Source organism: Lichenostomus cassidix, chromosome 1, assembly GCF_008360975.1.
Source record: "Lichenostomus cassidix isolate B80296 chromosome 1, HeHo_3.0, whole genome shotgun sequence".
Lineage (NCBI taxonomy): Eukaryota > Metazoa > Chordata > Aves > Passeriformes > Meliphagidae > Lichenostomus > Lichenostomus cassidix.
In genome coordinates this window covers 87,186,989-87,200,731 of record NC_139479.1, presented here as the reverse complement: position 1 = coordinate 87,200,731, position 13,743 = coordinate 87,186,989, and the positions used below count along the sequence as shown (strand labels likewise).

Below are 13,743 nucleotides of genomic sequence, written 5' to 3'. Positions count from 1 at the left end.
TGTCTTGCATCTCTGACGAAGAGCTGGGAATGGTGCAGCATGTCTATGGAGGACTGGCAGCAGTCAACGGGAGGCTTCTCACAGCCTGCTTCTGCCTCTCCCTCTGGCCTTCCCTCACTCAGTCCCAATGCTGTGCAATGTCCAGTCCTGGTTAAGTAGCCTCTGATTTTTCCTTTCCCTCTTTTGTTCTTATTGCTTGCTTCTGCTCCTCATCTTCCAACTACCTACTGCCTTTTCACTTCAATTCACTTCCTTTCCTCTTTCCTGTATATCATTTCTTCATATTCTCTCTCTTTTCAGCTCTCCATGGAAGATACGACCTCCATCCTCCCCAAGCTGAAACGCAACTCCAATGCTTATGGGATTGGGGCTTTGGCTAAATCATCTTTCTCTGGTGAGGTCCTCAAAATTTGACTTTATCCTTGGCAGCTTCTCTCCACAGGCCTTTGTGCCTCTTCCCATATCTCTCTGTTGCTCTCACAACTGCTCCTTTCTGACTCTCGCCTTTTCATGGCCTTAGAGGAGTCTCCACCACCGTGATTCTAAATACAGAAATCTCACAGTTGTTGCCCTTTCAAAGAACAGATTTGCCTTATTCCTGTTGGCTTCTCACCGTGCACCCCTGCTCAGACATCTTCAGTTGCTTCCCCTCAGTCTTGGGTTTAACCCCATTTTCTGTTTCTTAGTTTGTTCACTTCCAGGCTTCATCCTTCATGCCCAGCTCTATCCTAAATGGATTCTAGGCAAGGAAGGAAAAGGTCTTTCATATTTGGGGTTCCCCTTTTTCCCCCTTCTGAGAGTTTGTCCAAGGAAAGATGGAGAAACTCCCCTGGAGAGTGATGCAGTGAGAGGTGGGAGACACCCAGCCATAGTCATGCATCCATGACTGTCAGGAAAGGAGGGGAGAAGCTCCACTTCTAAGACAGGTAAAAAGCACGGCGGAAAACGCCAGAGCTGTGTAATAGCCCTCCCTCGTTTCCCAATGTCTGGCCCCTTAGGGATATCTCGCAGCATGAAGGACCATGTCACGAAGCCGACGGCGATGGGCCAGGGCCGCGTGGCTCACATGATCGAGTGGCAGGGCTGGGGCAAAGGGCACAGCCAGCAGCAGCAGCACACGCACGAGACGGCGCGCAAGGACGCCGACGCCTACTCCGACCTCAGCGACGGCGAGAAGGAGGCGCGGTTCCTTGCAGGTAGCCATGCCCTTCTGGGGCATGTGGGTTGGGTTGGCTGGGATGCCCCCAGAGTGGAATCCCTGAGAGACCAAAATGCTTGGGAAAAAGCCTCGGAAGAGGCTGTGGGTGGTTCAGGTGGCCTAAGCAGAGAGAGATTTTGGTGGTTGGAGCGTTGCCAGCGGAATGCAAAGTGGAGAGGCTGAGGGCCAGTTGTGGGTGATGGATGTTGCTGAGATGGGGCCAGAGTGGGACAGTGTGACTAAAAAATGGGGTAAAGGATGATGTCAAGAAGTGGAGACTTTAACACATCTCTGCTTCCTTTCCCTGTCTCCTTTGGCATAGGAGTGATGGAGCAATTTGCTATTTCTGAAGCAACTCTCATGGCCTGGTCCTCCATGGATGGTGAGGATGTGAGTGTAAACTCAAATCAGGACAACCCAGCAGGCAACTACTCTGAGAACTATCAGGAGCTGATGGAGAGCCAAGGTGAGCTCCAGTGCTTCTTGCTAATCTTAAGACACCCCTTTCTTGCTCTTGTTGCTATGTTGCTCTCTTTTACTCTACCCTGTTTCATTCTGTAGCCCCAGACAGGTCTACTAGAGTCATCCCTGTTCATGGAGCTGTCCAAGGAATCTAATCTTAACAGGGAGGCTCCAAAGCCTAGTTACTTTTGCCTTTTTAGAGCACAATTGTGGAAAGCTACCAGCTCTTACAGTCACTTGTGAATACATTTGAGGTCAACTGCCTAGTGCCCAGAACTATGTTTTCTCTTTGCCCTCCTTCCCTCTGAAGGATTCATCCACCCTGTGCAGTGCAGTGCCATGCAGGCACACAGGCTCCCTGGATGAGCCAGCTTGGCCCAGGGAAAGTGTCTAACTGTGTGTTGTTTGCCTCCTTGTCTTGCAGAGCACATGGCCCAGACGCAGTATGACAGCTGGCCTCATTCCTATGTCTCGCAGGGCATGTATTGCTTGGGCTCATCCGATGCCTGGGAGGCCAGCGACCAGTCCCTCATTGCCTCCCCAGCAACTGGCTCCTACTTGGGCCAGAATTTTGATGAGTCCCAGACAAACCTTCAGGAAAGCATTTTGCTCCAGAGCAGCTTCCTCCAGCAGCAACAGCGGCAGGAGCAGAACTTCATCCAGAGCACGGGGCTGGTCCACGTGTGGCCCCTGCAGACTGCTCAGAGTGGGGGTGGAGCTGAGTCCAGCACGTACATGGAGGACCACATTGAGGATGAAGGGAACCCACGGCTGGAGAAGGCTCCTCTCCTAAACAAGAAGCCCTCTCCTGAGGAGGATGATGCAGTGTGCCGGGACCTGGAATCTTTGTCTCCTCGAGAGGAGATGGAACATGCTGCACTGAGCCGCAAAGTCTCAGATGTCACCTCCTCTGGGGTGCAGTCCTTTGATGAGGAAGAGGGAGAAACAAACAACTGATGCTTTCTGTGAAGTTCTCATCATTGCTGAACAAAGAGAGGGGTGGCAAGGGATGCAATTACAGGGATTCTTCTCTCCAGCTCCCCATGTTTCCAAGCAGACACACCTTCCATTCCTGACATTTAATTATTTTTTTAAACAAGAGGAAAATCTCAAAGTGATTGACACATAAAAACCTTTTCTTCCCCTCCCCCATGGACACGTACTTTGGATTTTCATTGCTCTGGGCAACATGTGATGTGCTTGGAGAGATCTGGATTGGTAAATAATTTCTAAATCTTTTTAATACAAAGTCTTGGCTGTGGATACAAACTTTTCTGGTACCGGGGATGTGGCTGATGAGACAGGCTTGGTATAGGGAGCAGCTTTGTGGCTAGAATTCTTCTTGGCAGAATGGATGTTGCTGTGTGGACACGGCACCCCTTGAAAGAATATATGAATATAAACTGGTTTAAAATGAAGATGTGGCTTTGCAAATCTAGATTGCACTAGTATTGGGATTGTGGCTGATGCAGCGGATCAGGCTGTGTTCGATACAGACCGTACTGAGCTGAAAGATGTGCTGTGTATCCAGATCCTCAGTAGCACCTTGACACAAAATTGTAGGTTTGGTGGATTTAAACTGCACTCCGTGGGCCTGGGCTGTGCTGCCACTACGGCTCTGTGGGCATGGCTCTGCTGTGGCATGGAAGAATGGATGCTGATACCAATCTAACCCTGCTCTCAGATATTCATGCTTTGGCCTCTTTTATTTATTTGTTTCTCTCTTTGACATTTCTACCTTCCCAGGAGCTGGCAAGAGTGGTGTGTCCTTTTGGCAGTGAGCACTGGAAGCCAGTGGAAAGGACATTTTCAGCTACAGAGACAGTCATAAAAAGCTGACTCTTGCAGGGGGCTTGAGAACATGTCTATCTTGGTGCTGCTGCTGTATTCTGCTGTCTTTTCCTTGCCAGCAGTATGGGGAGACCCAGAGAGTAGGCAGCAGATCCAGGAACAGTGTGTACAGCTATGAGATCACAGATACCTAGTTTACATTAGAGTTTTCAGTTTTTGCGCTTTTTTTTAGCCTTTTTATATGCTGGGTAAGTGTTCATAACAAAGCAGTTAGTAATGGGAAAGGCCTGTACTCCAGTCATGACTTAACAGAAATATTGCACCTTTCCCATTTCTGCCACTCCTGCAGTGCCAAATATAGCTTGAGGAAAAGGGGTGAGAGGAAATTTTCTCCTCCTATTTGTCTTCTTCTTCCTGCCTATGTTTTCTTCTTCTGTTTTCCCACCCCCAAGCAGTGTAAATAATGCTCAGTACTTGGTCTATTTGTTTTTCCCTCCCATCTCTTTTTTAGGTGTGGAGAAAGCTGATTTCAGGAGTTTTCCCTATTTGTACGGGTTATATATATTTTTTGTTAAAAAACACTATTCTCTGATTAGGGGGAATTTGCTCTCTTGCAATTCCTCGTCTTTTTTTTACAGACCTCCTTTTGGGAGGGAGAGGTTTTGAAAGGAAATTGTTTCCTTTTGGCTCTCACCAGAAAATAAACAGGGACAAAAGCAAAAATTGTATAAGGTTATTAATTTTGCTGGAGGACTGAACAGAACCAGCAGAGATTACCCAAATGCTGAGTTTTACTTGCAAGAGCACTTGCAAGGAAACATCAGCAAAGCATGGATGTAGATCAGATGCTGGATCTGATGAGCTAGAGAAAGGAATTTGCCTGGACACTGCCATACTGTTCCAGGAGCAACTCTTTCTCACTTACTCTGACTCATATTTGCTCTGTTTAATTCATGATACATTTGCCTCTTTTTTGCCTCCTCTTCAGGCTTGGTGTGTTTTTTGGATGACAGGAGAGTGATATATGCTCCTTTCCTGCTTCAGGTTTAATTCCTGTGTATTTTCAGGGAGGAATGTCTAAGGAGAATAAAATGTAGCTGAAGGAATATCACCAAGTCTCCAAGTTTACACAGCTCTTGGCAGGCAAAGCAAATGATGTCCAGGAATTTTGAAAAGTAGGAATGGCACTCTCAGGTAGAACTTTACCCCACTCAGCTTTTTCCCACTGACACAGGCAGCTGCATAAAGAGTGACTCCTTTTGGAACATCCAGGTCTTTCCAGCCAAGTCCACTTCAAGCAGATCTGTCTTCCCTCTCCATTGCACCTCTAAATGAAAGACCTTTGGGATGTTTAGGTTAAAGACTGGTAATTTGGCAGAGGTAAGAGAGGAAAGTTTTTGTGACCCATCTTTTTTTATGCATTTGCTTGGTCTTGCTTACATTTCTCTAAGGAGGTAGCTCTTCTCCTGAATGATGCCCTTTCAGTATCTCTTCAAAGATGTTTACACATTCAGGTACTAACCTCCCCTGGGAAGCAGGGCTTGATGAAGATGATCTCCTGTAGTTCTTGCAGGGCCAGTGGTAGCTCATTGCCCTGAGCTGGCCTGGGTCTAGCCAAGGAGCAGGGCCTGGGAAATCACCTAGCCAGAAAAGGGAGATGGGGCAAGTGCCAAGAGCACCTCAGCAGAGGGGTAAATGAGTAAGTCTAAACATATTTTTATTTCTTTTTTAAAAGGTCTTCAGGGAAACAAAAATGGCTGGGTATGTACCTTTGTGGGAGATTTGGGTGGCTTGTTGTTTCTTTCTCCAAACCATTTTGTTCTCGTGTGCCTCTCCAGGACCAATCTGGATGTTTATGGTGACTTTCAGAGTAGCTTCTAATGATCCCTCTGTGTTGTTTACAAGACTGGGACAAGTGGATCAACTTGTCCAGGGCTTCTTTTTCTTTAATATTGACATGTGGTACATTTACTAAGATGTCTGAGTGATGTCTAAAATATATTCCTTATCTCCGTGGAAGGCAGTGACAGGGAATTATCGACATAGGGAAAAGTGTGAAAAAAATTGACCTTACAGAAAATTCTGTGGAGTCCAATAGGAAGAGAAAACATATCTGTAGATTTTTCTAGCCTCTGTGGAATTGGGATAGAGAATTATACCCTGCTGTATAGTTCCATAAGCTTTTGTCTAGAAACCTGTAGATAGCCTCATTCTCTGTGAATACAGACGAGTTTGAACACCACTCTCTGTAAAAACTTTGCAGCTTACTAAATTCTGTAACATTTTTTTTTTCCCATAAATGTCTTAACCTTCTGTGAATAATAAAATTTCGGCCTTTTCCTGAAAGAAAGAAAAAGGCTGTTTTCCATGACCTCTCCACAATCCAAAAGAGCTATTTGCTAGGAGTTTGACCAGAGAGAGCAGATCTTCCTGTCCACACTTGCTACCCAAGTGAGCATCCTGAGCTGAACTGGAAAGGCAGTTTGAATCTCTTTGAAAGTGGAAAATTGTTTGTATAATCTGGCCTTTTCTTATGTAACAGGCCTGTGTGTGCCCAATATCAGAGAGAGAGACCTGGAACCTACTGTACGTTTCCCAGAAAAGCTGTTATTATATAGATACACCTATTCAAGCATATGGGAGGCACAGGTGCTCTGAGAACAAAATTTGGCCTGCAGTCCCTTTATCCTGGTGAGGAGGGATGAGTTGGAGAGAGTCCAGCCAAACAGTCAGAGCCCAAATTGTGTTTGTGAGGCTGTAAATAAGAAGGAAAGGTAAGCTCAGTATTCCTGATCTGCAGTTACTAAGAAACTGAGCTCTGCTGTTTGTTTCCCCAGACCCTTTATAAAGCAAAGCTTCACTGCAGAAAATTTTGGATATTCTCAAAATAGTGAAGGTAGATTCCCATCTTTCCCCCAAACCTTTGTCTTCAGTAGGAACTTGTTGAAATTATTGTGCTAAACATGAAAGAAGGCTTAAACACAAGGGACCCTAATTTAAAATCTTCCACTGCAAGAAAATTCTCTCTTGTTCTTTTTCCCATGATTGCTCATACCTGTTTAGTTGTACTATTTCATAAATTTTTCTTCCATATGAATCTGAAGCTTTCTTACAAGCCTTCTGAGTTCTCTTCAATTCCATTACCTCAGGCTGTGGGACAGAAGTTAATCTGCTTCTTTCAGTTTCTGTGCCTCTAAATCATCATCTTCTTCTGGAGAGCTGCTGACAAGTCACTCGCGTGCTTTCCCCTTTAAAGAACTGTAACATCATCTTTCAGGACAGGCTTGCAGCAGAGAGCAGAGTTTAACCATCCTTCTAAGCTGATCCAGTGGTGAGCTGCTTTGAAGGAGGAGGAACTCTGCTCTGACTGTGCTCTGACTGTGCTCACCTCCCATAACCCTTGGGCAGGTGCTGATGCACAGTGGACCCACACCAAGCTGGGTCTTTTACCCTGCTGTAAAAGCAAAGAGGGAAGAGCTGTGAGCAGAAGGAGAGAAAGTGCTGTTCTCAGCAGCTGGCCTTCCTTTGTATCCAGTTAGAGAAACTGGGAAAGTGCATTTTGAAATGGCATCTTCATGATGAGTCTAAGCTTCCTGAAGGAGCAGCTCCTGCCTCCTCTCTTCCACTACCACCAGCTATGTACTTCTACTGCCTAAAAAGCACCAGCACTAACACTCATTTGGCTGCTCAGGAACTGGCCCCATGGAAAGCTAGCCCAGTCCCCTACATAAGTAAAGGTTTCAGTAGGATGAGCTCTTCATATTGCTTCTCTTTGTGAGGCAGGCGTTGCTGAGGGCTGGTGAAATGTGTAGATTGTCAATCAAGACTGGTTGCAGATGCAACTTAAATTGGCTTTAGCTGATTGTTATATGTCTGTCTGAAAAGAATAAGCCCCACTGGGGTACCAGGAAGGACATACTCCCTATTTTCCTCCTTAGTGTTTCCCTTGGAATTTCTAGCATGCCCTTATCCTATTTGGTCTCTGTTATTTAGGCCCTGTTACTTCCCTCAGTGTTCCCTTCCACAGGCTGCTTTGAGGTAAATCCTGGAAACTGGGCAGTAGGACAAGTAACTTGATATATGCATGAAATTAATAAAATTAACATGCACAAATTGTGTATGCACTCAGTGACTACACTCCATGGCAGCTAAAGATACTGCGAAGTGTTACCCTGTAATTGCAAGAGGGGAGACTTGTTCAAGAGTGAAGCACAGCTATTGGAAGTGATGTTCATCCCTGTCTTAAGGCCAGTTTCAATCTAGAGTAAGATTCAGAAGAGCACTTCACACCTAGGCAGAGTCTGTGCATGCTGTACTGTGTACAGCAACAGTGAAAACATTTTAGTTGTAGCCTCAGAGAGGAGAACAGAAGAATGAAGCCGGTTTCTTTGTTTGACAGAGGTCGTGGTGGTGAGGCAAGGTAGTGTGCAGCACTACAGGCTTGTGGACAACTGTGTGTGCCAGAGAGGGAAAGGCATGGAGAGAAAGGCTTGGAAAAAGGTCAAGAAAAGCTTGATGTCTTTTCTTTACACAACACAGGTAAGAAGCTTCATGGCAGACTCCCGGCAGAGTGGACTGAGGTACAGAATTGCTATACAAGCTGTAGGTCCAGGATTGTTGCAGCTTATGGTACTCCTTAGTCCACACTTTTTTTCCTGTAAGACAGTGATAGGAAAGTGACCCCTGAATTTGGGTACCTGCTAGCTTCTTTTCATTGTCTTCAAAAAACAGTTCACAGTATGCTTAGTTCTTCAGGGAAATCGTATGAGAAATACACCAAATAAGAATTTAATCCTTGTCCAAATGAAGTTCATGTGAGTGCTGATCTCACTGGAAACCCAAAATATCTAAATTCAGCTTAGTTTGCCTTAACTGTTCTATTGGTAATTGCCTAGAAGGAGAAACAAACTCAGATAATCTGCCTCTAAATGCTATGGAAAGCAGAGCAACATTGGCATAGTCTAAGATCTTCCTTCTGATTTCTCCCAGGTGGATTTTCCAGTGTTTCTTGTTCAGACAACTCTGGCATATCTTTTTAACTAACTGACTTTTTCTAAAAGAAAAGAAAGGAAAGAAAAAAATCCATACCAATACAGAGATTATCAGCAGCTTACAACTAGAAAAATATAAATAAATAATGCTTTCATCTTTGATTTTCCTCCCCTGTAGCAATCTGACAGGGAACTATTTCTATGTCATGGCTCAGGGAAAGGAACAATAAACAGGGAAAATATGAGTAAAATAGTGCCTATTAGAACTAAATGTATGTGTAGGACAGCCTACAGTCATTAAAGCACAGTCTCAAATATGATTGCAAGCTGTAAAGTCAATGTCAGGTGCCTCTTTTGTACCATAGGCTTTTCCCAGGCTAAGCAGTAGTGAACCTGTGCAGAAGAGCTGGACTTCTGTGCCAGATCAGTGTCTCTCTTTGTCTCCAAATATGTCATGGAGCCTGGGGACACTGTGCTCTCTCAGCAGCACAACCAGCTCTGTGAATTGGCTGGGGTGAGGCATGAGGGTTATGATGTTAACAAATGGACATGGAAGATCTGCACTTGGAACATCAGGGTCTATTTACATTCTTGCACTGACATTTTTCCCCAGCATAGGCAGATCAAAGTGTTATTTGTTCCTTGGAAATGAAGAGAAGCTCCATGATTGTCAGTGTTGGTCTGCACAAAAGAAAATAAATATGTGATGTATTTTTCCAGTGCAGATACACATTGCTGGAAGAGGAAAAATTTAGTCATGCTGTGATTCTGCGAAAGAGCATGTTTACAAAAACTGTAAAGACTTGTTCAAGAATATTCTCAGTGCAGATACCACAGAATCACAGAATGGTTGGAAGGGACCTTAGAGATCATCAAGTCCAACCCCTCTGCCATGGGCAGGACTTACCTATTGATGTGTCTTCTAGGAAGAGAGGGGTTGCAGTGTTCTGTGGAAAGAATGCTGCTGCTAGGATCTTCCTCATCTCCTTCAGCTGGGGACATTTTAAATGCCCTCTGAAACCTAGTCTTGTTTTTGCTTTCCCGTAAGGGATCAAATGTCTGTGCTTGCGAGACAAAAGCATCAAAAAGGCTTTTCTCCATTATGGAAACGAGATTGTGCATCAAGATTTGCTTCTAATAAGATAAAGGCATGTAGTCCAGATTCATTGGCCTTCTGGATTCATTTTCATTAGGCATGGAAATCTAGTCATGATTGGATTGGAGGCCAAAAGGTTCAGAACTCTCTTCCAGAGCTCTGCCATGTTCCCATGAGGCAAGTGCAGGTGGATTTCCCTTCTTTTCAGATACTGCATGCTTGAGCAATGTAGCAAGACAAAAGCTCTTTTGCAGGTATATATTCTTGTTTGGCTTTAATTTTTCTTCTCTGATTTGTGGATGTTGTGCATGACTGGAGGTCTCTGGGAATCCCTACACTACAAAATTGGAACTCAAAAGTAATTTTACAGGGAACAGGATTTCTGTTGTTTCAGCTCTTTTCAGGAATGGGTGGGTACAGGCAGAGGATTTGGGAGGTACAGGGGTGGTGGATGGGAGTCTCAGGGGTGGCATGCGGAATGGATTCCTGAAGCATGTGTAAAAATAACTAAAGGCTTGGGTCTTCAAATGTTGTATTCTCAGTATCTGAAACTACTTTAGCATAAGCGTATGGGACAATGGAGGCTGCTGCAAAGCGATTTTCAAGGGCTTCCCCCAAGCCTGTGTGTGTTTTCTGTGGCGGGGAGGCTGCATGGTGATGACATGTATTCTTTCAAGCTAGTGTTTACAGAGGCTCATTGATGTTTGGGGAGAAACTACTGAATGGAAGTAAAACAAAAAGGGAAAGGGACCCACTATTGAAAGCTTTCATCCTTACATTGTCCCACACTAGCCCTTAACAACTAAAATGAGTCTGATTTGCCTTTGGTCTTCCAGCTCCAAAACATGTTTGCCTGAAAATTTTTGTTGGATATACTTCGCATGTTTTGATAATGTGACTTACGAGATAACACTTCTACGAAGATATATATAAATACATACATGTGCAACCACCTACATACATGTGCACACATTACATATAGACTTAGAGAACTATATGGCACTGCACACCTCCATGCCTGTATGTGGCAGCAACCACAGTAAAGGAGGGGAGGTAGCTCAAAATAGCATGTACAGTCCTTTATGGAGTTGTTATTAAACAGAATGTGGTCTTGCCATCCTGGCTGGTGGAAGTGTTTTATTTCTGTGGGATTGGTTCCAGGGGAGTTGCGTCTGAGGAAGGAGGATCCTAGGAAGAGGGGGTGGGTTTCAAGGAGATAGTCTGACGAAGCGCATTGAAAAGGATCCATTGTGGCTTGGAGAAGCACCCCAGAGTAGGAAATACCTGACTTCTCATGAAGAAGATAAGAACATCAAATGTTTGACTATACTAAAATCTGATGCGTGTCTGTGACTACCAGGACATGAATCCCAGGCCAGATTTGAGGATAGAAAGCATCACATCAACAGAATCCTCTAGGTAATTATAGACTGAGTAGTCCTGTTGCACTGAATAAGCATTTTCCAGGTGATACATGTAGGTTTTGTTCCAATACTGGTGAGATGCAGACACATCTGGTACAGAGTTGAACAAAAATTTCACAACAGCCCATTAGGACAGGACACAGAAAGGCATCTGACGCTTAGGTTGTAAAAGGCACTGACATTGGGTAGCACAACTCTGGGTTCACATTTCAGTTTTAAATGTTTCTCAGCCTGCTGTCCTCACAGCAGATTGGGTAACTGATCGACCCAGAAGGAAAGAAATATCTCTGCACTTCCAACATCTTTGTGTCATCTGCTTCTGATGTAGGACATCAGGCCAGATCCAGTAGCTATTTCTTTGCCATATGAGACTTTTAAATTCTAGGCATAAGAGGTATCTATTTCCTTGTCAATATACTTGTGCTTTTCCTCTGGTTCTTCCAGGAGCTAAGCAGTGTCTCTTGCCCTGCTTAATGCATAGCATGTTTTACAATCAGGGCTATTTGACTGATCTTTGCTTTCTGTGTTGTATTTGAAGTTAATTTGCTCCTTTCCAGTTTACCTGCCTTTGCTACAGAATAGATTGCCACTCACCACTCGGTACGTATGTCTGCATAACTATGTTCGTATAATTAATTTAATTAATTGTGACTTGCATAAGACACACTTACTTAACTCCTTTAGCTTTTTGGTTGGTTTTTTATTTTATTTTTGCCAGTCTTTGTAAGTCCCCCCCATACTATCTCCTGGTTTTGTGGTTTGGGTTTTTTTGTTTGGTTCTGTTTTAGTTGGGGTTTTTTTTTTGGTTGTTTGTTTTGTTTTTTGTTGTATTTTGTTTCCAAATTGCCTCTAAACTGTCACTACTTTCTTTTTGAAATGTAGTGTGTCAAATGAAATCAGTTATTCCACATATGTTTAAGACCTGAGTCGCTGGGAAAACAACATATCTGTGGGCCTGGAAGTTATACCTCTGCATAGGAAAAATGTCTTTTTTTCCTAATTTCACATTATGCTGCAAAGATGGTGTCCAGCTGCTGAGTGCTTCACCTAAAAGACCTCTTTTGTCATCATACTAGGCTAGACTTATCCCTCAGTTAAGTTCATCTCTGGATTTAGCTGCTTAGCCCCAGCAGGAACCTCATCCTATGGTATCTGCCTGAGGCTCTGATCTCCACTTTCTGCTTATTTCTCTGTCTAGGCTAGATGGCAAACCTGCCATATGTTTCTCTCATGTTACTGTTTTACAATTTCTCATGTGTTACTTCTAAGTGATTAATGAAAACAGTAAATAAAAAAGGGCATAAGAGCATTCTTGCTGCACACCTCACTGGATCTGCATTTTGCCGGCTGAAAGGCTATTTTCTGCACGGTTCTTCAGACAGTTCCTATCTTCTCTGCCAAAGATATTGCAAATTTGACTTAAGCATAAGATTCTGTGACATGTTTGGTCATAATCCAACCATTTCAGCTCCCATTTCTTTTCACAGCCCATTTGCTTAAGTGCACTGTAGAAGTTGGAGGAGGAGAGAAAAGCAATTTTTTTTTTTTCAAATGTATATCTCATAAACCTTCCATTACTGTCTTTTGCATTTGTTTCTGTGTGGAAAAAACTGAAAAGCTTTTAACTTGAGTTTATGTGACTTTAATTCTGAATATATCTCTGTATGCCTTGTAGCTTCACCTTCTGTTCTTGAAACAGAGTAGCTATTCAGTAAATAGATGCTAGCAGTGCTTAGATTGTTGTTCATATAAAGTAGGCAATTCACATTTTCATTTCTCTACAATCTGTTTCCTTTATAAATTTGCTACTGGGCTTCTCCTCAGCTGGACATTGTCCTCCATATCAGGTGCAATTCTTCAAGTGGGTTAGATATGTTTCAGTAACTGGTTTTACTGTGGAGCACAAGCTGTTTGCACAAGCAGCACACTAAAAAGGCTGGGATAGGAGAAAATGCTCATTTGAAAGGCCAGTGCTTGAAATAGTAATAGGTTTGGCTGAGATTGCATTGAGTCTGTCTTAAGACCCTAACTCCTAACCCTTGACCCCTAACCCTAATGCTCAGGCATCACTTTTATGTGTAAATTTTAATTATTGGCCTCCAGCGTTGATTAAATTTTTATGAGAGCTGTGCCCAGATATCTGCTTATGTGGCCATGAACAACTTAGTGCTTGCTGTGACCATATTTTTAATAGTGTGTTTTTAATTATACTCTTCCTGGGTTTGGACTAATTTGGCAAAGAGGGATCTTGCTTAGCTGGTTATTGCTGGTCTTGTACTCTTTGGCCACAAAACACACACTTCTAGTACAGTGTTTGCAAAACTGGGGAGAAGGGGGATGTTATTTTTGTGGACTCTTATCTGTCTCTCTGTTTCTGCCTGTGCTAATTGTTTTTGTCCACAGGCTTAGAAAACTAGATTTTGTTTTAATCACAAATAATTTGGCAACCAAAAATGTTATTTTGTTGAGGCAAATTTTTCGTGTTGTTCAGTAGTCCATCTCCTTGTGTTTTCTCCTTTATTTGGCTCATGATCAAGTCTCTTAGCCTTGTCATAACCACCTAAAGACCTACTTGTTGTCTTACCAACCTTAAGTCTTCGCTATTTTTTCAATTCTTTATATTGATGCATTTAAAAACAAGACTTCTGCTTTCACCTTTAAGTGCCATGGGAAAAGAAGAGTTCAATTTTTTGAATTTCCATCTGAATGGGAAGGCCTCATGGCTGATACAAATTCTGGGGATATTTCAGGCTTGGGTAAAAATGATTTTTCCCTGTAGGT

The 13,743-nt window shown here is 43.4% G+C and overlaps 1 protein-coding gene across 2 annotated transcripts in view; it reads left to right on the top strand.

The window, feature by feature from the left end:
• FAM131B (family with sequence similarity 131 member B) overlaps positions 1-10,655 on the top strand; it is a 32,376-nt gene extending 21,721 nt beyond the window's left edge. For both annotated transcript variants that reach the window (XM_085068206.1, XM_085068215.1), the window contains exons 4-7: positions 301-394; positions 999-1,196; positions 1,521-1,664; positions 2,085-10,655. In XM_085068206.1, the coding sequence (XP_084924332.1) occupies positions 301-394; positions 999-1,196; positions 1,521-1,664; positions 2,085-2,617 (969 nt within the window). In that variant the 3' untranslated portion in view covers positions 2,618-10,655. The remainder of the gene's footprint in view (positions 1-300; positions 395-998; positions 1,197-1,520; positions 1,665-2,084) is intronic.
• The last annotated feature ends 3,088 nt before the right edge of the window (positions 10,656-13,743 follow it).